The sequence below is a fragment of the Dicentrarchus labrax genome, unplaced genomic scaffold (assembly GCF_905237075.1).
Source record: "Dicentrarchus labrax unplaced genomic scaffold, dlabrax2021, whole genome shotgun sequence".
Taxonomy (NCBI): Eukaryota; Metazoa; Chordata; class Actinopteri; family Moronidae; genus Dicentrarchus; species Dicentrarchus labrax.
Window position 1 is genome coordinate 16,797,963 of NW_026136721.1, and position 25,392 is coordinate 16,823,354.

General features: G+C 39.8%; 1 protein-coding gene across 10 annotated transcripts in view; it reads right to left on the minus strand.

Annotated features, from left to right (window-relative positions):
• The window catches only part of micu3a (mitochondrial calcium uptake family, member 3a), a 47,008-nt gene extending 25,603 nt beyond the window's left edge, over positions 1 to 21,405 (minus strand). For 2 of the 10 annotated variants that reach the window (XR_007881637.1, XM_051385167.1), the window contains exons 1-10: positions 21,091 to 21,405; positions 15,254 to 15,401; positions 13,770 to 13,801; positions 12,891 to 12,969; positions 12,269 to 12,373; positions 10,013 to 10,060; positions 9,254 to 9,336; positions 8,281 to 8,352; positions 6,526 to 6,567; positions 1,175 to 1,270 (exon numbers count right to left, since the gene is read on the minus strand). Coding sequence is in view for 9 of the 10 variants with exons in the window: in XM_051385167.1 (XP_051241127.1) it covers positions 1,175 to 1,270; positions 6,526 to 6,567; positions 8,281 to 8,352; positions 9,254 to 9,336; positions 10,013 to 10,060; positions 12,269 to 12,373; positions 12,891 to 12,969; positions 13,770 to 13,801; positions 15,254 to 15,401; positions 21,091 to 21,354 (969 nt within the window). In the remaining variant the exon portion in view is untranslated. The remainder of the gene's footprint in view (positions 1 to 1,174; positions 1,271 to 6,525; positions 6,568 to 8,280; positions 8,353 to 9,253; positions 9,337 to 10,012; positions 10,061 to 12,268; positions 12,374 to 12,890; positions 12,970 to 13,769; positions 13,802 to 15,253; positions 15,402 to 21,090) is intronic. The other 8 variants (XM_051385171.1, XM_051385173.1, XM_051385168.1 and 5 more) reach the window with 7 other exon arrangements.
• Between the last annotated feature and the right edge of the window lie 3,987 nt (positions 21,406 to 25,392).

Below are 25,392 nucleotides of genomic sequence, written 5' to 3' on the forward strand. Positions count from 1 at the left end.
ATACTACTGTAATTCAAAGTACAGAAGCAAAAGACTACTGTACTTAAAATTAAAGAAATTCAATGTGACTCAGTATAAGTGTGGGGTGCTATAATGAGCAGGGTTTTTGTATGTGCTCTGCAGTCAGCCTTGTTATCATTATAACAGTATCATTAAACATGTTGTGGTTTAAACTGAGAATGATTTCACACCAAAGCTAAAACACTAGCCACAACACAGCACAGATAACAAGGCACAGATACACATAGAAAAGCATAATGAAGAGACCAAATGACAGAAGGCAGGCGAGAAACACAACAGGTTATTAGAATACGGACAGTACAATATCTATCATCTAACTAGCATTATTTGATCAATATTGTCACATCAGTACAATATATTATATTATTTAGAAACAATAATCAATAGGAACAAATATGAAGAAAAAACTCCTTATCATATTTGTTCATCAGGAATGAGGTTGTGACATAATGAAATGGAGAAGACATTTCAAACATTTGGAGGAGCCTCGAGTTATCGCAAGAAAGATTTTCCTACAACTCTCTCAGTTTTAGAAGAGATCAGTCCGATGGACATATTGTGTTTAGTGCAAGGAATCTTGTAGAGCTCATCCAAACAGAAATGATTTCACATGGAGAAAGGGAATGGAGGAATGGATTGACACTAGTTTCTGCACCCTAAAGATATAAGTGAGATACAAGTATGGCAGATATTAAGTGATCTAAATATAATATATGTTATATAATTTTTTAGGGAAGAAAGGAAAAAAGAAAAATTGCAATTCAGTCTACTGTATGTAAATTATCAGTATCAAGCCAAACCAGAATAAAAGAGTTAGGGTGATCGTAACGTTGTACAATAACCCTATACTGACAAATAGTTTTAGTTCTTACTTCTCTTTTGTCCGACAAAATATCTTGGTCCATATGAAGATTAGCTAAGCCTGATTTCTTAAGAAGTCAAACATTAAGGTCAAACACCTATTTGCTCACTCACAAGTAATGCTTTTATTTTGGAGGATAAAACTGGTGTTATTCTGGCCAAGCTTGAATACATAATTCTGAATCTGTGGGGCTAGTTGGAGGATCAACACTAACTACAGTGAACTGTGATGGACAAGTGAAGGATGAAAAATGGAGGGATGTAGGGACAGAGGACAGTTAAGTCTGTGTACCTCCGCCAGGTCAGAAAAGAGGACTTGACTGGCGCCTCGCCTCAGAACGTCCCAGTAACTCCGCGCCACAAACTCCTGACTGTCTTTTTTTAGCACCTGTAGGAGCGGTCAAGCAGGGCCAGGGTCAGTTCACCTCCAACTTAACCACTTCAGGAAGTAAACTTCAGCCTTCAGTAATCACTCTATCAATTCTCAATATATACATACATTAAGTCAATTTTCTTGTTTTAGAGTACATATACTGCATATTCATGGACAGTGTCACATACAGCATTCATAAATAGTAAATACTTAAATAAGATAATTCTGATCTGGCTTCTGACATTCATGGATCTACCTTATAAGGGAAACCTCATCCATTCTTTTTTGCCAAATCATAGAGAACAAATAGTAAACACTAAATTATGTGCTGACCCTACATTGCTGAAATGCTGTTTATTAGAAGAAAGAAATAGCTAATATAACTAGGGAGAAACAAAATTTAAATGAAATCATGTTCTGTTATCAATACAATTTACAGTGGTAATATCCATTTGTAATGTTTGATTTAACTATAACTATATAACTAACTATATAACTATAAATTCACCCCATCCACTGTAATAAGCACCAAGCATAAAAACACATTAGTGTCAAACACAACAGGAATGAAGGGAGGAAGGGTCAGATTTTAAAACGTGTACATCACAGATAAAGCAAAAGACAAATATATTATCTAATGTCTTCCAGTGCTTTTGGTGAACATAAGAATAAGGATTATTTATGATACAGCGGGTAAAATAAGTACTGAACACGTCACCATTTTCTCAGTAAATATATTTCTAAAGGTGCTATTGTCATGAAATTTTCACCAGATGTCGGTAACAGCCCATGCAATCCACACATGCAAAGAAACTAAAATAAATAATTTCAGAAATTAAAGTTATGTGAAATAAAATGGAATGACATATGGAAAAAATATTGAACACGCTTACTGAAATGTATCTAATACTTGTACAAAAGCCTTTGTTGGTAATGACAGCTTCAAGACGCCTCCTGTATGGAGAAACTAGTCGCATGCATCGCTCAGGTGTGATTTTGGCTCATTCTTCTGCACAAACAGTCTTCAAATCATCTTCTATGAACTCTGATCTTTAGTTCTTTCCATAGATTTTCTATTGGATTCAAGTCAGGTGATTGGCTGGGCCATTCTAGCAGCTTTATTTTCTTTCTCTGAAACCAACTGAGAGTTTCCTTGGCTGTGTGTTTGGGATCATTGTCTTGCTGAAATGTCCACCGTCATTTCATCTTCATCATCCTGGTAGATGGCAGCAGATTTTTATCAAGAACGTCTCGGTACATTTTTCCATTCATCCTTCAATTATATGAAGTTTGCCAGTGCCGTATGCTGAAAAACAGCCCCACACCATGATGTTCCCACCTCCAAACTTCACTGTTGGTATGGTGTTTTTGGGGTGATGAGCATTGCCATTTGACCTCCAAACATGCTGTCTATTACGGCATCCAAAGAGTTGAATTTTGGTCTCATCTGACCAGATTATAGTCTCCCAGTATTTAACAGGCTTGTCTAAATGTTGTGCAGCAAACTCTAAACACGCTTTGAAGCATGCATACAGGCCATGGCGATTCCAGGTCTTTCTGAAGCTCTCCACAAGTGGTCCTTGGCTCTTGGACAACTCTTCTGAAAATTCTTTTCACTCCTCTGTCAGAAATCTTGAGGAGCACCTAGTCGTGGCCGGTTTATGGTGAAATTATGTTCTTTGCACTTCCGGATTATTGCCCCAACAGTGCTCACTGGAACATTCAGAAGTTTAGAAATCCTTCGGTAACCAACGCCATCAGTATGTTTAGCAACAATAAGGTTGCAAAGGTCTTGCGAGAGCTCGCTGGTTTTACCCATCATGAGACATTTCTTGTGTGACACCTTGGTGATGAGACACCTTTTTATAGGCCATCAGTCGCGACTGAACCAGCTGATATAATTTGCACTGACAAGTGGCAGGATTGTTCTCTAATTACTGACAGATTTCAGCTGGTGTCTTGGCTTTTCATGCCTTTTTGCACCTCCCTTTCGTCATGTGTTCAATACTTTTTCCCTGTGTCATTTCATATTATTACACATAACTTAATTTATGGACATCTATGGTTTGATTACTTTGCATGTGAAAATTTCATGACAATAGCATCTTTAGAAATATATTTACTGAGAATAATGGTGACGTGTTCAATACTTATTTTACCCGCTGTATGTGCTGTCCTAAACGCCACATAAGATAGCTGGTCCTGTTAGAGTGTATTCTGCCTTCATTAAAGTCAACCACAGCGCTGAGATCCTGACCACCCACCTTGTCTCTCTCTCCAGGGAGAATGCAGCAGCAGCCATTTTAACATGACCCTGCACCGCTCTTAACTTCACAGTGACAATGCAGCTATCCATCACAACACTGACAGGACCAAGAGTGCCTCTGTGTGTGTGTGTGTGTGTGTGTGTGTGTGTGTGTGTGTGTGTGTGTGTGTGTGTGTGTCTGTCTGAGAGAGAGAGAGAGAGAGAGAGAGAGAGAGAGAGAGAGAGAGAGAGAGAGAGAGAGAGAGAGAGAGAGAGAGGGGGAAAGCTCATAGTCTGAATAGAGACTAGTGGCTGGTAGGCTACAGTTATTGAACAGTACAACTCTTGCTACACTACTCTATCTCCATTAGAAAACATTCATTACCACTCAGGGTGGGCCAACCTCTACAGTTGTATCTCAAGGGGGAATTAGGGGCAAATAATTGAAGGCATTTAAGTGTTGAATGTGTACAAATCTCAAATATTTAATTACTATGTTGAACAAGCTAGTCTTCATTGTATGTAATATAATATATCCTTCTCTTGATTGATTTGTTTAAAGTAATCAGTTTAATTGTGGATGCCATACCACTCAGCAGACATATGTAACCTGTTAGCTTTCTTTATCATGTAAATGTGAATGTGCTCACACAATAGAAGCAACTTTCTGTCTGCAGCCTTGGCTTCTTTCAATAAAACATCTCCTGCTCTCTTAGCATTAACCAAACTCGGTAACATCAACAAGAACACACACACACACACACACACACACACACCACACACACTGCCAAACAAACAGCATGTGTCCTTAAACAGTCTAAACTGAACAGTGTCTGATTGTGTTTAGAGCTCGAGAGTGCCTCCAGTCATTCTAAATCACATCATTCTCTTTTTGTAAGAGTTCATCTCTCCTGACCCCTTAAATATATTACTCCTCTTCTTCCATCATCCCTCGATCAATCACTCAGCTGACCTGACAGATGGACACCCTGTCTTGAAGGAAGTCTTTCTCTATCCCTCTCATCCTCTCTGTCCATCCATCCTTTCAAGGAGTCTACTTTGGACATTTTATTGACAACAGAGGATCAGGTGGACTGGGTCAGGGTTAGAGCTTTTTCAAAGACCAGATCAGGACACAAAAGTGGGTGACAGGGGTATTACACAGAGTCCTCTAAGTATCCCAAAATAATTGACATTTACACCTAACAAACGTGCCAGAGTGAAGGAAAATAGTCCAAAGTAAATACTAAATTAGTAAAATCGGGGACAGATATCCAGCCGCTTGTGAAACTGGACTTTTCATCATGAGATTCATTATTTGGAGAATCTGGGTGCAATGAAACTCACCTATTGTATGAACCTATTATATCCCCAATAATCCCTGTTCCCCTCACTCTAACCATTGTTATATCTCTTTAACTTCTATAACATACAACTGTAATTATCTTTTTTGTGAGAATTACTAATATAAATCTGCTTTTTCAGCTTTTTTAATTTAGTTTTTCTTCTTCTATTTTATTTGCTTTCTTGCTGAGAGATAAGAAAATTGATACCACTCTCATGTCTGTACAGTAAAAAATAAGCTAGAACCAGGTGACGGTTAGCTTAGCATAAAGACTGGTAGCGGGGGGAAACAGCTAGCTTACCTTTGTCTAAAGTTAAAAAATAAGTCACTGTCAGGTTGCCAGGCAACGAGCAGAGGCTTCAGAAAGTCAGTGTCCCGCCAAGACATATTCCAACACACAACCCCCCAACTTGCTCTCAGTCTGCTCTCAGTCTTTGTGCTAGGCTAAGCTAACGCACTGCTGGTTGTGGCCTTATGGTGCTATCCATTGGTCTCGTAAATCCCCCGCCCGAGTTGCTCTGATGCGCGAACGTGACGTAATTGCCTGGCTTGTACCACTTATAGCGTTCCAGTTGTCTTTGGGCATTACCAGTCGGAAAGAACATGGACGCCACCAGTGCAGCAGCTGTGTTGTTATTGTTTGTGGCTCATCTAAACAAGCTCAATGTGAAATAATAATGTTTTTCTACAGAAACACTAACATTTCAAGTAATTCCGTTATTGCAAGTCTTACATTTCAATAATATTTTGCCATTTTCGCCTATTTCAATGTCAACAGGTGCTGTGGCGTTTGTCTCGAGCCACCAGGGGCCACCAGGAGCCACCAGGGGCCACCAGGGGCCTCCAGGGGCCACCAGGGGCCACCAGGGGCAGTGGCAGGCTAGTGTTATTGTTAGCTACATTAGCCTGTTTAGCAAACCAGCTCGAAAACAAAACTTTACATTGTATTGCACGCACAGCAACACCGTGCAATGCTTAAATTGGTGACCGGACTAAAGCAGCAATGTAAACAAGTGTGTAAGAGCATTTAATATCGACATTAAAACGACCAACATAGTACAAATACAAAGAAAATACATCTCAATAAGGGCGCTGCCATCTTTGTTTTGCGGGTCGTACGTTCACCCTCGTTTAACTCGGTGTACTGTGAGGAGCCCCGAGTGGGACGGTTGAAATTACGACCACAAGGGGGTGTGTCTCGGTAAAATGTTGCAAGATAGCTGCGAGATTTACACTTTCCAACTCGGCTGGGGGATTTACGAGACAAATGGATAGCACCATTAGATTGATATGAGGGTGCCATTGATCTTCAAATTAACTCTTGGCAAGAAAGAGAATAAATATATTTGAAAAATTCTAAACATGTATAATTACATTTCACACTAAGTATAACATTTTACCATAAAAAAATAAGAGTAAAATACTTTTCTAAAAAATAAAGACAGTTTCGAAGAGATGAACACAATGTTCAGAAGAGGTTCTGGATATTCAGAAATAAAATAAAATGTCTACTATGGCTGCTTAATAAAGTTTTTTTCAAATGAAACCATGAAGCACGTCGTTACCCAGCTGACAGAAACACCTAGCTCTCTGTTACTCTGTTCAAACTTCCACCCATTTCTTTGACCACCTAAACAAGAACAGAAAGGAGACTAAGGGGTTATGGTTTTGAATACATACGCTGTTCATGGGGGCAACCTGATATCCATAGAGCTGCATACTCTAACACACAGAGAGAGACATGAGGAAGAGAAAAAGAAGGACAGAGCATGCAGCCAGAGAGGAGGAGGAGGAGGAGGAGGAGGAGGAGAGAAGGTAAAAGACATGTTAGTACATGCAAGGAAAGAGGCTGTGGATACACTCAGCAGAGGGATGTGCCATTTTCAACACATCTATGATTATGTTTAAGAACAACACACACTTTACAACACTGTGCACTGCAATTCCCAGAGATGTTTACTGAAACTGTGTGTGAGGAAAAGTGTAACAGTTTTCTTTTTCAGATTTATCTTTACCTTAATTCAAATTAACAGTAAATATTATTATCAAAGCTTTACCAGGACTGATACACTAAGACATTAAGTAGTTTGAGCAACAAATGTATTCATCATTTTACCATAAAATGTAGTTGTAAGATTTTATAAGTTGTATAACTATAAAGACTGTATAGGTGAAAAAACTGAAAAACAATATGTTCTTGCAGGAAAGTACATTTTGTGTTTGTGTTTGTTTGTCAGGTTTGTCAGCGTTAATTTTCTTTGGTTGGAGTGCAGTGTGTCATCTGCCAATGTCTCTTAATAAGTAATAAGGAAGGGCCATGATTGACCTGTTACCTGCAGACGAAAGGTGGGCAAACATCTAAAATGAAAATCTTTTCTTAGGAATTGTGACCACAATTTGTAATGCAGTGAATAACATGTTTCTATGGTGGACAAATGTGTGCATTAGTGTCTATAAATCACCTTTAGAAGTCTTTTCTGGCATTTCTGTACTAACATGTCTTCTTACTTATTACCAACTTATAAGCCAATAAAAAGCTAATATTCACCCAGCCTGATCACTTTATAATTTGCCTCTAATTCCACATGCATAATTACCATTCAGTGTAGTAAATCAAAATGATCGGTGTTGTTCCAGAACTTCAACAACAGAAGTGTTGAAAAGGACAAATTCTTTTAAGAGTGTATCCAAAGTACACAGTACAGATAACTGTCACAGTAAAAACAGAGGAGATACCACATTGTCAAAAAGACAAGGCAGCATGCACTTAAATATGGTTACATGAAGGGTTTAGCTGACTTTAGTAATTGCTTAAATGCAGATGATAATTAACTTGGACGATGATGTGTTGTTATCAATATATCAATACAGTCTGACATATTCATGGCTGCTCAGTAACCCTAAAAAATCCCGTCTAAACACGTATTAAGACATATATACAAATAGTCTGCTTGGAACAATAATGCATGTCTTATACATTTCTTCTGCAAAATAAAAATATAATTTAAAAGTATAATTTCCACATTAAAATCCATATAATCCGTCTACCTCATCAAAGTGTATGTGCACTGGTGGCTTCAAGTTTTTACATCACACTTGTATAAGTTGCATGCTGGACCAGGACCGACTTCCAAACTATTTGTGATGTCCGAAATAATGCTCATAGTCCCCTTAAAAATCAAATTTTCAATGAGCACAGAGAAACTTCCCACTTTCAACAGTAAAACCGGAACATTTTGGGTGCTTTGCATTTCAAGTTTACCCTACTGATGACAGCAGCATTACTTAAGTCCATATCCATAAAAACTTATAATCCATGGTCCTTTCACTGTTGTACTAATTGTAAGTAGCTAAAGGACTGAATTATCCATCCATACAAATGTACCTGTCCTCACACACAAACACACCCTCGTCTTCCATTACCAACTTTCTTACCAACTGTGCTGACTTCTCAGCATCTCCTTTCCTCCCTTTCTTCTCATTTTTCTTCCGGAAGATCTCCTGAAGCTGTAACGAGAGACAGAATGAGGATCTCATTGACAATTCAAAGCTCTGTTTGAAGCTTAAATGTTCACACGTACAAACATTCACTGAGTTCACAAAATCACTTGCTCTTTCATGCTGGTCTATGATGTGATTCTAGCCTTTTGACAACATGATTTAGAGAGTGTTGGTTTTCTAGTTTGGCTTTCGAAAGGACTTGGTCACATATGTAAAGGGTAAGTCAATGCTAAATCACATTACTGCTGCACAGTTATCGGTGTTCCTATTTTAGTATTGATAGTATTGGTTTTCTAGTGACTGACGTTCTTCATTTGTGGTTTTTTTAAATAAAATTCTTTTGACTACAGATGTAATTTTTGGCAAAGTCTGAATTAAAGAAAGCAGTAATATAAATGCCTATTATCAAAACCACAATGTGGGAGTTCTTTTTTGTCCCCACACCTGCCCACTGCTACAGGACCATTATCGCTCACTCTTGCCAGTCTCCACAGAGATTCTGATCACTTCCTGCCTGCAGCAGTGTTTTCAATTGAAAATCTGTTGGTCCCAACCCACAGGGAAAGAAAGACACATGTAGCCCTTATAGGGTATAATCTAAAGAAATGCTATTGCAGTTTGGCTACTCGCTGTTTAATAAGCTGTCTTCAGAAAAAGTAAACTGAAAAATCAGCTTCTAAATGCTTAAAATGTGAAAAAAAATTGCTTCAGCTTAAGGCAGCAGGAATTTAAAGTCGATAAAAACATGAACCGTACTGTCTCTGTCCAACCCTGTTTTTCTCATTTTGTTGTCTATTTTCCATCATCACCGATATCTTTAATATCCTAACCATTACCTTTCACGATGGGAGTAAATAGTAACATATAAATTCATTCATAGGATGGATTTTCAGTATCAGAGACTCACCACCAAGAACTCCCTCTTGTCCACCATCTGGTTGCCGTCTGCATCAAACATATTGAAAGCAATCTTAAAGCCAGCGTGGGGCTCTGGAGAACAGAGAGGAGAGCACATAGGGTGAGTGTGTGCATGTGTGAAAGTCCATTTTAAATCCAGAAATAGCATGGGATGAAGTGGCATATAGGCAAGACTGGAGGGAGATGGGACAGGTAGAAATCTATATGGACTATGATCTACACTTTCGTCTATATCACTCTTCCCGTTTGTTAGTGATCAGGTATAGCTGTTGATCTGACAGTTTAAACTTGGGTCACTTTATGTTTTTATTTTAGAAATACCAGAACACATATGTTTAGCCTTTGCTGGTCCTTTAAACCTCAGTAAGAAAGTCTAAGACATGGAAATGTGCAATTTTCATTGTATTTGGTGAAAAAAAGTCTCACATTCCTGTCTACATTTATGTTTTGAAAGGTTATAAGTAGAGGTATTTTTCCCTCTTCTTCTTGTCTCTCTCTGTCTCAATTGCTGTCTTACCCCAAGGGGAAGGGGAAAACCACCAGATTTGTGTCATAATTGCCTCTTGTTAAGTTCTGGGTGGGCCTGAATATAGTTCATATCATGTAGCTTAGCCTTGTTAGCTAAGCCTTGTTGCCTTGTTAACCAAAATAAGCACAGCATACTGATAAAGTGAGAGAGAGATGGAATAAGGAAGTAGAAGATGAGATGAAGTGAAGGAGGATGTGTAGAGACACTGAACTGACTCACTTGTCAGGATGCAGAGCAGGAACAGGTACTCCGTGTATGAGATGATGCCTAGTAATGAGACCAAGACAGAGAGTTAAAGAAAAGGTCATATTCAACACACACACACACACACACACAATGTTTACAGATGTTCAAAGACCGTGGGCCTCATGACACACACACACACACACACACACACACAAGCACACACACACACACACACACACACACACACACACACACACACACACACACACACACACACACACACTAACACAGATAATCCTTCCTTTCATGAAGATAGCATCTTAAAATGTGTCTTCTGGAGCTGAGCTGCCAACAGCCATTTGGCCACACACAGTTTCTTTTTCTACACCCCAAGTGTCCAAAGTAAAGACACTGGCTGGGAGGGGTGCGTGCATGTGTATGTGTCTGTGTTTGGATAAGCAAGTGAAAAATGTTTTAGGAGATGATCCTTTCTTGCCTCAGGCCCATTTAGGAATCTTTGTAGCTCCATCTCATCTCCGTCTCCCTCTTTTTCGCTTTCTGTCCTGATTGCTCAGATAGTTCAGGGTGACTCGCTTGAGTGTTACGGGAGACTGCTTTCCGTGTGTGTGTGTGTGTGTATTGGTGTGTAGGTGAACATGACACCAGCTAAAGACTAGTGTGAGCCTAGTGTTATCCTGATGCTCGACTGCTTTGTGTAGAGGAGCTGGTTTGGAACTGAATTCTCTTTTTCTCTGTGTAGCCTGAGCTGTGAAAAGACCAGGAGATACACTGTGAAACTACTCAGGTTTCTAAAATACATTCTACATGTTTACACTCACATACGTTCAGCAACATGAAACAAGACATGCAAAAAGGTGGGTCAACACTGATGCAAGAGAGTAATTGTCATTAGGGCAGGGGTCAGCAACCTTTACTATCAAAAGAGCTATATATATTTGAGCCGTATAATGCTAATTTCTAAATAAAAGAAAAGAAGAAAAGAACCTTTATCAAAACTATGACACAGTAATACAACATGGATTTGGTATCACTAAGTTATAGGACTGTTCTAGTTCTAAAAAAATATTTTAACACAGTTAAAAGATAAACTCATTATACTGTGTAAGGCATGTTCATACAACAACTGAACAAATGTCTGACAGCTGACAACATGCTTTTACATTTACTATGATCTGTAGTCTGTAGTCATGTAAATGCCCAGCATGGTATGGTATAATGATAATCACCTAACCATAAACTCCTCACAGTTCTGATTACATCTGATGTTTCTAAACTAAAGTAATTAAATTACTGTCTAACACACAGCTACCATTCACACACGCAGGCGGACACGCACACACACACAAACACACACACACACACACACACACACACACACACACACACACACACACACACACACACACACACACACACACACACACACAGTCAACAATGTTCAACACTATGCATTCCTTTGTCTGACACATAGCTCTGTCATTCTCAGAAATCCAAAGCCATCCCAAGGATTTTAACTGTCCTTGCTCGTCATGGTATGAAGAGGAGAGCATGTCCTGACATCAGCGCACACACGCACATGCACACACAACACACAACAACAATTTAAACAGCTTATTCACATGACTTATACGAAGGACGGCATTATAAGAAAGTTGAATAAATGTGAATGTGTGAACGAACAAATTAATGGCTCAGAGGTTAAAAAAAATAGTATACTAATGGTGTGTGTGTGTGTGTGTGTGTGTGTGTGTGTGTGTGTGTGTGTGTGTGGTCTTGGCAATATGCAACCAGCAATTTGAATAGACATGCACTGTATTTAACTGCAATGTCTTCATCCTACCATGAAGAGGATGGTAGCGTATGGTAGAGCATTCTCTCTTTCCTCTTTTATTTCTCCCTCTTTGTTTTTTCTGATTATATTCATTCCTTAACACTCCACTGACTTTACATGTCTCCTTTTCACTCCCTCACTGCTCATGTCTTTCTCGTCCTCTTCTTTTATTTATGCTCCCTTTCTCCTCCTCTCCATTTTTTTTTTCATTTCCTCTCAGATTTTTTGCCGTTGCATTCTCTCTGTCCATCTCTCTGATTTAAAAAAAAGGATGAAGGCAACACTCCTGGATACTTGTCCCTGAAGTGTAAACGCAAAACTCAAACTAGTTACAAGATGTAAAACATTATCACAGTAGAGGAAGAGAGGCTGCGTTATATTTCGCATCTCCCAATGTGTGTGTGTGTGTGTGTGTAGTTATCACTACGAGGACTCACTCCCAGACTGTGTGATTCCTATGTCACACTCATCTGAAGCAAATGCTTTAATTAGGGGGAGCTTCTCTCCCTCTCTCTCTTTGGTGCTGTATAATTTTTCTGTTCCTGTATGCAATGAAGGGAAGAGAGGAGAGGAGAGGAGAGGAGAGGTTTATTTTTAGTTTTTTCAGCAGGTTGTTTGGCTGAAAGGAGGGACAGCATGCCTCCAGCCCCGGATTAGAGACACCTACAGTGACACACACACACACACACATAAGCTCAGAAGCGCTATTTAGTCACACATCGGCAGGTAAGACCTGTTATACATGCACACAAACCAGTGCACTGAAAGGCTGCAGAAATGCTGTAAGATGTATTGAACTGTTCCTCACTTACTCCTCATATTAACACATGAAACTGTAATGGCTAAATAAATAACTCCAAATCCTAATCCAACGACATTCATTGACCTTGTTATTATCTGACTGCTACTTATTTGCTGTGTATGTTTGTATTAGTGAGTGCAAAGGTACTGAAGGTGCTTCTGTTTTTTTTGTTTGCACATGTATGCATGCAAGTGTGTGTGTGTGTGTGTGTGTGTGTGTGTGTGTGTGTGTGTGTGTATGCGTGTACTCTCTCTGACCTCGTTCTCTCAGGTTGCGGAACAATTTGGAGGATCCTCTCCATACTGGGGGAGTTTCTGTCAAAATCTTCTCCAGCTCCTGACACACACACACACACACACACACACACACACACACACACACACACACATAAACAGTTTGAGTTGTCTGATGTGACTTTTACATAGACAGAAACAGAAAGAGAGTAAGAGAAAGTGGGCAGCATGCCATTAAAAGGAGGAAACAGTTCACTACAAATGATCCATCTTGACATTCCATTTATTCTAGTATCTAAAATGTTTTTTTTTTTTCTGGTAAAAACACTGAATGAAAATATAACTGTTTCTTTCCAAGAAAACTCTACAGGGTACCTTTAAGATTGTATTGTGATAGTGATAGCACTGATTTCCTGTATTTCACTGTCAATGCCAACATCTTAACTTACCATCAATCCTACTGACAACATCAAAGCTATATTATTGTGGGAGTCAAGCAGGGTTGAATGAATGGATTCGGAGGCTGCTCATTCATATACTTATGTTCTATTTTTATGCACATTGAGAGAAAGTAAATTTAATTCATTTAAAATGAAAATTGTAACACAACAAAGTTTTGTGCACTAACAGAATCTAAAGTTTTAAAGGCCTGGAAGCACAAAGGTCAGTAAAAGCTTGCAATCGTTTTGCTTTTCAGTGTCAATGAATCTGATAATGATCTGTAATCATGCATTAATGCTACATGCAGAACTGTGACATTTACATGGAAGAAGAAACAGCAAAATCATTTTTTTATCTTTGTACAGACACAAAATACACAAAGCTTGCAACAGACGTAACATGCAACAGATGCCTGCAACATGGAGGAGCAGAGGAAAGCAGCAATAAGAGTGTGTCTCCCACCTGTTTGGTCAGGGACCTCCAGGGCCTCTTGTCTGCAAGGGAACAAGACAAAAGAGGAGAGAAGAAGAAGGAAAGAGGAGAAGAGAGTTTGGGTGGGCTCGATCAGATAGCATCTGTATGATCTAGAAATGGGTCTTAATGTGCCGGGTACAGTCACAACACACACACACACACACACACACACACACACACACACACACACACATACACACATTGTATATACACTGTCATCATCACAGGCCCATTTGTACCGTCTAAAGTGCCCCGTGCTTGTCTTTGTAGTATGTGGAATGTCCCCGTAAAAGCACATACTACTTTTGTTCTGTTTTATACAACAAAGTTCATCTAATTCAACTTCAAAGGGGGCATTAGAGGATGTCGGCTGCTGAGAGGGTATGTGCGGCTGTATCGTATGTCAGTGAGCCAGGGTAGATGTAAACACACACATACAGGTGCACAGTTTGCACGCAATACAATCACATAACCGCTGAAGAATGGAATGGTAGCTTTTTTGGACGGTGTGTATTGTGATAACCTCAACTTGTAAGGACATTTTTAAACCAGCTGTCATAAAGGAAAAAATAAGTAAAGTGTCTGGTTTAGATATTTATTGGTTAAGAGAAAGGGTAAATGTGAGCAAAAGGAATGTGGACAAGTCAAGGAGTGTGTGAGTATGTGTGTATGTGTGTGCCTGTGTGTGTGTGTGTGTGTGTGTGTGTGTGTGTGTGTGTGTGTGTGTGTGTGCGTGTGTGTGTGTGCGTGTGTCTGACTAACATTAATCTCAGACTAAACAATAGCTGTAAAGCCATCTGCTTTGAGGCTGGCTGGCCGAGACTAATCTGTTACAACTGGCAGCAGGCTGACAGAAACAGCAAAGAAGTGTTTAAACTCAGGATTTTAAAGTGTTTTAAAACTTGGTTTCAGTTTAAAAGGATCTATTTTACACCGGGCACTGACATCCATATTGGGAAATCAATTTCAGAACAGAGATGGCCATCAGCAAACTAAAAATATATCTAATTTAGTTTGTTATCAAAGGCACATAAAGACGCATTTACATCAAAATGTAAGTGTACAACACTACAGAAATGTTACTTTAATATTTGGATCCAACCAGCACACAAATGTTCAGTGAAATGGATATTGCCAGATGGTGAAACAGCAGAACAAGGTCTGTACTGTAAGGAGAGAGAAATTGAATGTGCAATGCCAAATATTTTAATGTCACGTGTAAATGTAATCAATCAAAATCTAGATACAATCCAGATTTTAGCCACATGACATGCCAGGTGAAAATGGGACCAAGAAAATGAAAATAACTGTATATCTACATCAAACTGAAATGGCTTTAACAAGTGACAATCTTCATGCCCAGGAAAGCATGGTCTCTTCACAGTATACAAACAGAAAAAAGAATTGACTCTAGGTATGTAAGGTAGGTAAGAGTTTTGAACTGGATGGATGTGTGAGTCTGTCAAACATACTTCTTGGTTCGCTCATGGTGACAGACTCAATGAAGTTCTGTGGAGTCATGTACAGCTGCCCTTCATACTCCACAGAGCTGAACATGCGGAAGCGATGCTCATGGGACGACATGTACACGTCTCCATCCTCAAAGTCAAAAGGACGTGCCTGCAGACATAAAAACAAAATGCAAAACAAAATACACTGTTATTGATTGTGTTGCCCTGTTGATGAGCTACACTACTTTTTGTTGGTTTTTATTTTTTTAGGTATTTTTTTCAGTGAAAATATTTTAAGGTGGCAGCCATTTGAAAATAGATTAGCAAAACAATTATCAACAGGAGACAAATCATAATTTCAATATTACTGCATTAATCACAATATAAATATCATATTCAATGATGTGTATATAACATAATATGTTAAGTAAAGGTTTGTGTAAAACATTTAAATAATCTTGATAGGTATTAATTTGCCCAAATCATTATAGTTTGAATGTGACTACCAGCTGTGGTACCTTTGTGTGAAGAGAAAACTCTGTGGCCTCTTATACAGACAGCAGAATCTAAACTGTGTGTGCCTCTTCACTGCTTTTGAACCTCTATAATGAGGAGATCCATCTATTCTTGGCATCAACTCTCTCCATTTAGCTCTCTGAGATTATAAACAGTCAGCACCTCTGGCGCAGTACAATAACAGGAGAACAGACACACACACACACACACACACACACACACACACACACACACACAAATACTTTGTCACTACTTTCTACTTGATTAGCATCTCTCTCTCCCCCTGTGAGGAGCCAGTGCTTCAACTTGATTAGCTGCAGTGTAGGAGAGCTGCTACGCCAACAGATTGTGGTGCACGAAGCTGCGTAATTAGCAGAGAGGTTTCCAAATTTAAACCTGTTTGGCTGCAGGGCCCAGCACACTGAGGTTCCTGCTCAGCTCAGCTAACATGCTAATGAGCACACAGATTCATTCATAAAGCTTTGATGCTGCGTTCACCAAGGGGGCTTTTGAAGGCATGAATAGGAGATGAGTGCTCGGCTTCATAGGAATGCACTGTAATCAAGTGTAAGAGCACAGACGCCCACGGCTTTGACTCTCACTAATGAATGAAGTTTATAAAGTTCTGCAAAGGCAGCTAGGTTCACACACCATGCTACAACATGATGTTAAAAGTAATGTAAGCTACATGTAAAGAAATAATTAATGGCAGTGATTTCAAATTAGATTCAGTACGGCACATTATGTTCTTGTGTAGTTATAATGTCATAAACCTGTTCTGTCCCCTAGTCTCATTCTCCTGACTCATAGCAGATGCTCCAGGTGTTTTCCTCTCAGGTAACCCAGTGTTCTCCCTGCAGGATTTATTCCATCGCCTCAGTTTCCGCCCGTTACAGTCAAGCCCTTGCCGAGCTCACATAATGCTGATTAAGCAGTATACTGGAGTTTTTAAATCTGGTCTTTTCCTGTACTGGTGCACTGGTAGTCATACATTTTACATCAACCAGCAATGACTGGGGGAAGCAACCGTAGCGACACAGTAGGCTACAGCAACTATGGCGGAGCCTATGGTGGAAAATCCTAAGAAGTGTCCAAGAAAGGTTTCTGATGCTCCACATAAAAAGAAACTCGTCGTTCAGAGGAAGGATTACAGTCAAAAACAGAAAGCGCCCTGATAGCTCACCTGGTAGAGCTGGTGCCTCATGTACTGAGGCTGAATCCTTGTGTCATAGATCATGGAAACTATGGATTCGATTCCAACCTTTGGCCCTTTTCTGCACGTTATCCCCTCTCCCCCTCCCCCCCCCCCCTCTTTCCGGTCACTCTTCAGCTGTCATTAAATTATTAAAGGCTATAAAAGCCCAATCAGCCAACTAGACATCAAGTCACTCTGTATGCCATTCAAAATCTGGATAGGATTTTTCTCTGAGTCCTGTCCATCTCACGTTTCTGGGCCCCTTCATCCCTGTTCCCAAGAGCAAGTAGTTCTTGCTAGCTAGTCCCCCAAATCCAGGTCTCTGGAGACTCAAATGACCCACTCTTTTGTTTCCTGGCTGTATGGTTTTCTTGTTTTTACTGCCTTACTGCCTTATTTTCAAGCATGTAAGAACTTATGTTTCACTGTGGCTTGGTTCTCTTTCCCTGAAGGTGAGTGCGCCCAATTTCTTTCAACCTAATTATTCAGAGTCCCTACAGGCTACCTTTACGGAGTAACAGATGGTAGTTTTTCCCTTTCCCCACTGGAGTTGTCCTGTTCACAAGTTGTGCTATCTAGCAAACTTGTTCCCCAGTCAGGAAGCCTGCTTGTCTTCTTATGGGCTAGCTCTACTGCTTTTTAACTCCTTCATCCTTTGTCCCAACAGGCAGTAATTCTACACCTAACAGTTCACAAGCTCTAACATTACATTAAAAACCTTAATACACAGTACTTTACATTACAGGAGGCCATTTTTACCAACAGTTTTAGATTGATTTACTACTTAGTTTTAACTTGTGTGCTCATTTACTTAAATAAAGTGCCGGGCCAGACTGTATCTACATATACCCAACTGTAAAGCTAAATAACAAAAATTACTTGATTACCCTTACTGATCATAAAGCAGGTGATATGTATACCTAATACAAATTCAATAGTTAACTGTCTAAGATCTGCTGTTACTGTTACGTTAGTACTCTTTAATGACATATTTATGTCAGCTAAATATAATGCACCTTTACTTGAGGGGGAAAATACTACTGTAGTAACTAATATGTACACAACAATGATTAGTAGGATTTGTGCCATTAAGTTGACTGAGGAATGATTCCTTAATTATCAATCTTTATTTCATCTACACCACTCACATATGTTTTTAACAGCCTGGGAATGAGAACAGGAAAAACTATGATTGCTGCAAAACTTGTGAAAAACTTGAAAGGCCCTATCTACAGCCAGTGTTTGGTTTGTCTGATCTGGGCTACTGTAGAAACATGGTGGTTCAACATGACAGACTCTGTAGAAGAGGACCCGCTCCCTCTGGAGATAAAAATGGCTGATTCTAAGGAAACAAAAACACAATGGCTCTTATTTCCAGGTGATTAGGAATATTATATTCAATTTCTGTCAATAGATCCTCCTAAATGTTAAACACTGGACCTTTAAAATAAATCATTTAGAAAACCAGAGTGTGTAAAAGATCAATCAATCAATCAATGTCAAGAAGAGCTAATAGTGACCCAAAATATGTAGGCTGAAGCTGCATCTTATTAAACATATCATTCTCACTTTACTCTCAAAATTACTCTAACAAAAGCACATTTTCTGAACAAGCCACACAGTTCAGATAATAAGTAAAGGTAGGGTATGCATAAACTAGAGCTGCAACAATTAGTCAATTAATCAATTTTGATAACTGATTAGGGATGCATGAGGATATACGCACGTTATCGGTATCGGCCAATAAAGGCTTCAAATTGAAACCCTGGATCAGCAATTTCTTCCGATATGACAGGTCGATGACGCTTGAATTATACCATTAAGCTAAATGCATAATGCTGTGCCAGCCAGATGACGTCACCACATCTGTGAGCATAAAAGAGGGACAAGCATGACTGTGGTGTGGAGGTCAAAGTTTCAGAAAGAGATGCTATTTGAAATGATTGCTCAGTGTCGGTCATTCCATCCACAATAAAAATTTAGTAACCCATCTTAAGAGCTGTCATCCCGATCATTACAATAGATTTGTAAAAAAAAAATGAAGAGAAACAGAGCTGTCAGCAGCTTCTTCTCCAGTCTTTAAAAACAGCCAAAAAAATATGACCACAACTCCCCAGGGCCAAAGGCATCAATCAGAACCTAATTTAGTGTACTGCTCTGGACAGATATCTGTTTGTCTTTGTTGAAGAGGTCGGGATTTGTAGACTACATTAAGTCACACGCTATACGATGCCTAGTCACAGGTATTTTTCAGATATGGCCTTACCTGAGTTGCAATCTGTCATCCTATTTTTTAATACATTTATTCAGTTAATATATCATTGAGTTTAAGCAATGAGCTGTAAAGCATATGTAGGCATCAATGTTAATGCTAATAATAATCAATGTTATTTCAGTTGGCTTTAATTGCTGTACAGTTGTAAAATGACATTACTTCCACATGATCCCTTTGAACAGAGACAACACTTATTTACTTGTTTTGCAACTTGTGAAATAGGTCAAATTTGCCCTGTTTATTGTCAGGATTGTCTCAGGGACAGCGTCATCCAAGCCTGTTAAAATATGAGGAACTTTACAGTTTGAAGGGGAAAACCGGTATGTACATTTTATGTCTGCGTGTGTCAGTGAGTCAACACAATAAGAGTGAGCATAATAATATGTGAATTACAGTATAGGAGAGACTTGATTTTCTCTGCAATAAGGTTGAAATCAAGTATGTGCATAAATCAGCATCAGTAATCATCCAAAATTAGCTGTAAAATATTCATTTTCAGGTTTCTTTCGTCCTCTATGACAGTAAACTGAATATCTTTGGGTTGTGAACAAAACACAACATTTTTGTCACTTTGACATGGTATGCAGAATCACTATAAATAATTACTTCTATAGTATCAATGACCTAATTGTTTCAGCTCTACTCTGAAAGAATTGTTAGATACTGGCAGTGGTTAAGAGTAACTAAGTACAGTACTGTCTTTAAGTACAATTTTAAGGGACTTAATTATATCAGTTTAATGTTACTTTACTCTACCATCTACATTTCAGAGAAATATATTGTATTCTTTGCTACAATACATTTATTTGATGGCTACTGTTACTTTCAAGATATTTTTTTATTCAAGACATTTAATCATCTTACAAATGCCAAAGCTGTATATAGTAGTCACGATTCGCTCTAGCTCCACTAGCTGCAACATTAAAATGCTGCTTACATTTCAATGTGTTAATAATAATAACAACACAATAATATAATACATAATGATGTAATGAAACTTTTTTTAAAAAGATCCCCTCTGTATAATGAGTAATTATTATATCTTGTCGATACTTTAAGTACATTTTGTTGCTAAAAGTAGTAAAGTAAAACCTTTTGAATCCTTAATTAGTGGTATTGCTAAAGGATCTAAAGGATCTGACTACTGCTCTCACCACTGGATTCTAGGTCACTGAATCCAGCTGTCTGCTCTCAAGTAACTTAACATTTAACTTAAGTAGTAAAACTACAGGAACTACTAAGTTAAGCCGTTCAATAATTAGTCCTTACAGGAACCAGTAACTACTCAGTAACAAGGTAATTTGTCATTTTACAACGCAGTGCTGCATACTAAAATTCAGGTTCCCTTTATGTAGAAATAAACTTATAAATGATAATATTGTTTATCTACAGTCTTACTCTGTTCAAAACGTCCTGAACGCATCCAGGTGACAGTAACATCATCAACGTGTTGTCATTTCAGCACCAGCTCGAGCGGAGAGCGCCATTCCTGCATCTGCGCGCGCACACCGACCGACGGCCAAACAGTGAGCGAAGTGTTTCCACTGGGCGTGCTGGCAATGAATGACACAGTTTATCCACCCGAGAGGAAAACATGTTAACCGCCAGCAAACACCATGGCTGCAAAACAGAAGTAACGTAGGTCCGCCTGACTGGGCCTACGTGGGTCTAATGTCCGCGGAAGGAGACGCGAATGTACCCTCTGCCCTTTCTCTCAGTGGTCTGTGGTCTTCACTCCCCAGTCCGTCCCACCGAGGGCCCTATGTAAACACTGTAAACAGCACATTTTATCCAACGACCAAGCAAGTCGCTACGTGTCACTGTCACTCGTTACTGTTACCAGTCAGACGCCATTGTCAGCCAGCCTCCTACCTTGTCCTTGGCCACAACAGTCGGGATGGACGGCAGCAGACCGTTGATGCTGTGACCCGCCATCCTCTTCCTGCCTCCGCCGCTCGTCATATCGTTGTAGAAGTAAAGCGCCACGGCTCCCCCCGTTGCAAGACACATCCCGACAGCCAGACACCTCCGTGCCCTTCCTCCACTGGCCGTATGACCGCCGACGAGCTCGTTTCTCGCCGCCGACCAGAGGGATAGCTTACCGGCCAGCGATGCCACTCTGCGGAAAGCGGCCATTGCTGCTGTTGCTGCTGCTGCTGCCGCTGCGCTGCTGTGATTATAACTTTGCATTAACTATCGCGGTTCCTCGCTGTCATCGCGAGATGTGCGGTCATTGTGTTGGTGCTGAGGCTGAGGGCAAAGTCTCATACTGAGTAGAGAGGATCTGATGCTTCACTGACTGAGAGTGAGTGATTCATTTGAAACCGACGTCATTTATAAACAGGAATGTAGTCAGTCAGTTGAACAGTGGACTCAGTTCACCCGGTTTACATTAATAGAGTTTAACCAATCACATTCAGTAAAAATAAAATTCATATGAGATGACTTTAAAGTTGATACATCGAATCTGTCTGTCGACTGGAGATCATATTTGACTACCAGTGGTGGATGAAATAGTTTTAAAATACTAATTATATGTGTACTTTAGTAAAATTGGCCTACAAAATGATTATCTGCACTTAAATATCAAAAGTAAAAACACACAGTAAGCAGAAGGAATGCCCCTGTCAGACTTATTGTTAATTATATTATTATTGATGTGTTACTGCATTAGCTGTATTTTCATGTTGATGGAACTGAAGCTTTTGTTGTAGGCTGCTCTTAGGTTATATTTTATAAACTGATTAGACATAGGCCTACCACATTTTCTTCTCAAATGTATAAAGTAACATAAAATGTAAATAAGTAAAGAACCACCCCAGAGTTGTATTAAATGTACTTTACTACTGCACAAGGCTACTCTCATGAGGAACTGGCAAACTGGCTGCATGTTGTGACACACATGCAAAATCTGGTAAATCACATTCAAAACCAGTCAGAGAGAGCCACATTTGTTAAGTCTATGACCTCAGATATTTCACAACAAGTCTACAACTTGGAACAGACTTGAAATACATCTCAGTTTACATGGGGGAAATTACAAGTGGCCAATGATATCAACATTTGTCAATCTTCTTCTTTTCATTGAGGGTCAGTGTGGTATCAAATTTCCAGTGGGAAGTGCAGGATCAAAGGAGCCAATGGAGAGCAGATATCAAACGAATATCAAAGTTGAACTCTTCATTTAAGTCTTTACATGTAGGACTAATGTTAAACTGATGGGGCTTTTCTTGTGACTTTGATGCTAAGAGAATAAAGGGGAGAAGTCTAATAGATGGGCCTGTCACCTGTTCACACATGAAGTGAGGTGGCTCACCCCAACCTATAAGCTCCATTTAGCCAAAAGTTGAAAACAGATCAAACAATGACTACCAAAACCCACTTGGTAGAATGAAACCCTTAAAAGGTCAATTATATACCTATTAAGCCCTTCATTTGTCGCTTTGATTTTTATATTGTTTGTAAGCCAAACAAGATCAGCCTATTATGGTGACTATCATGACAATGAGATCCCTAATTGGTTAACTAATAGAGACAAAAATGTTTAATAATTTATGTAAAATTGACCTGCAAAGCAAATCCTCAGAAGTTGATTGCCCACAATTTTGACAGCTAATTTAACACCTTTGAAAATGCATCATTGACTGTTTACATACTTAAAATAATTTACATGTAACAGATCTCCAAACAGAAACAACCTTGCACACCACAGTTTGTCTAATAAGGCACAAAGCCTTTGTTGTGGTTGATTTTTAAACTCAGGACTTATCTAGGAACATAAAAATCTCATATGCTTATGCATTTCCTAACTGCCATATAGATTACGTATATATATTGATAGGAGCCTTCTGAATCCTGCTCTCAAGGACCCCTGGAGTTCCCAGACCCTGGTTTGGAAACCACTTGCATTAATAACCTCTAGGCTACTTATTCAGTTATTCCATTACCCAGGCATTCGATTAGGTTGTAATTTCTTTGTGTGTGTGTGTGTGTGTGTGTGTGTGTGAGTGAGTGAGTGAGTGAGTGTGTGTGTGTGTGTCTGTGTGTGTGTGTGTGTGTGTGTGTGGGTGGGTGGGTGGGGGTGGGGGGTAGAACCCTTGGGAGGCTCCTCCTCCATGACTGCTACATGGTTGGCTTCACTCTGTCACAAACAGAGCAGTAAACCTATAGAAAATATATTTTAAAGCAAACCATGTGACCCTGGGAACTGGTTACTTGCACCTTGTAAGCTTGCGTGGAAATTGCGTGGCATTGTCGTTGACTTCATTTCGGCCAGGTCGATATCCAATGTATCAGGATCTGATCAGCCTGGAGGCGATCCCGATCGATCTTGTCTCCTTTAAAAAAAAAAAAAAGTTCCCTTTTTTCCCGCTGGTCATAAATACTAATGAAGCGAGGGAAAGAGGGAGAAGGACGGTCGTCACACGCATAGATGCCCACTCAGTTTGTCTGTGTGTCACACACACACACACACACACACACACACACACACACACACACACACACACGCTCATAAGCAATGTACACCCACAACAATATATATATACAAATAGACCAACACAACAGCAAAAATAAATAAATAAATACGGTTGTCTCACAATGCCAGTGTCCTCCTGTCATGCTGGAGAAATCGACACACACACACACACACACACACACACACACACACACACACACACACACAGAAACACCTCTGCACCTTCAACTCATTTATCAACGCAGCTCCCAAGGGAGGGGGCAGCTGTGTGCGCGCGTGCGTTTGAGTGCGCATGAGCGCGTGTCTATATGGCTGCCAAAATCAATGCCATATAGGCTGGACATGGGCCTCTGTGACACGGTGCAAATAAAAGCACAGAATCAAACCTAAACTGCTGTTTGACCTCATGGTCAAGCAACGCAGAGCTGAACCAATTATATGGCTTAAATATAGAAAGTGGTAAAATGAAAAAGAAAAAGTCCAAGTCCTTTATTAGGCCTAGTAAAATAAGTTTTAAAAATGCCAACAAAGCATAATTGAATTTAAAATCTTTAAGGGGTTCCTTATAGATCTAAAAGTGAGCAATACATTATGACCAGTCAGTCAGGTCAGTGAACGGTCATTATGATCATTGATGAAATCATGATCAATAAAAAGATATGAATAGCAAACTCCGTTTATTTACATAAAGAATTAACAGCTACTTATTTTCTCCGAAGCCCTTCAAGTGTCGGGGTATTATCTGAGCTCGCAGTTCAAACAGGTATATTCCCTTCTTCTGGCTGTTTTCGCCTGATCCCCTTACAAGATCCCAGCACTTTGAAGCATCTGTGTCTTTGATTCGTCTTTTTAAGACCACAATTAAGGATATATGGGCTCCTGCGCTGTTCAAAGCATCGTGGAAAGATCAATGAAGGGATTGACAGTCAAGTGATGTCGTTTGCACAGGTGTGTGTGGGTCCTGGGGTACGATTGTGTGTGTGTGTGTGTGTGTGTGTGTGTGTGTGTGTGTGTGTGTGTGTGTGTGTGTGTGTGTGTGTGTCTGTGTGTGTGTTTGTGTCTGTGCGGCGCTGTAAACGTGCGGCTGGGTTACATAAAACAGGGCCAATAAATCAACAGCAACAGAGTGCGAAAATTACGCAAATGGGGGCTTTCCTCTCTCTCCCGCCGCACCTGAGTCATTTCGAAATGGGGGCGTGTGGTTGTAAAGCGTTTAGGGTAATGGCAATATCACTTTCATGCTGTTTGACACATACACACACTCTCTCTTTCTGTCTATGTCTATTTCACACAAGTTGCTGTTGAGCTGCGCACTCCCCTGTGACTCGGTTCAATGTAGAACAGCTGAGGTGTCCACCGGCACCGGTATGACATTGCGACTGTACAAGAGCTTCAGTGAGGCCGTTGTGCTGCAAGGGGAAACGGGGGAATATAAGCCTGTCAGGCAAATTTTTATTAGTAGTTTTTAATTTCCTCTCCAAGTCCCTGCGCTCTCTGCACTGAAACTGAACATCAAAGGTGATGTAGGAGCACTATGAGCAGAGGGATCGGCACTATTTCAAACGGGAACAGAAATGAGCCATAAAGGGAGGAGATCGGGGCGCATTTGCATAAAAAGGCAACTCGGGGTGAATTTCCATAGGGAGCAGTGCGTTATATGAGGAGTGCAGTGAGTACTGTTCTCACTGTGCTGCATA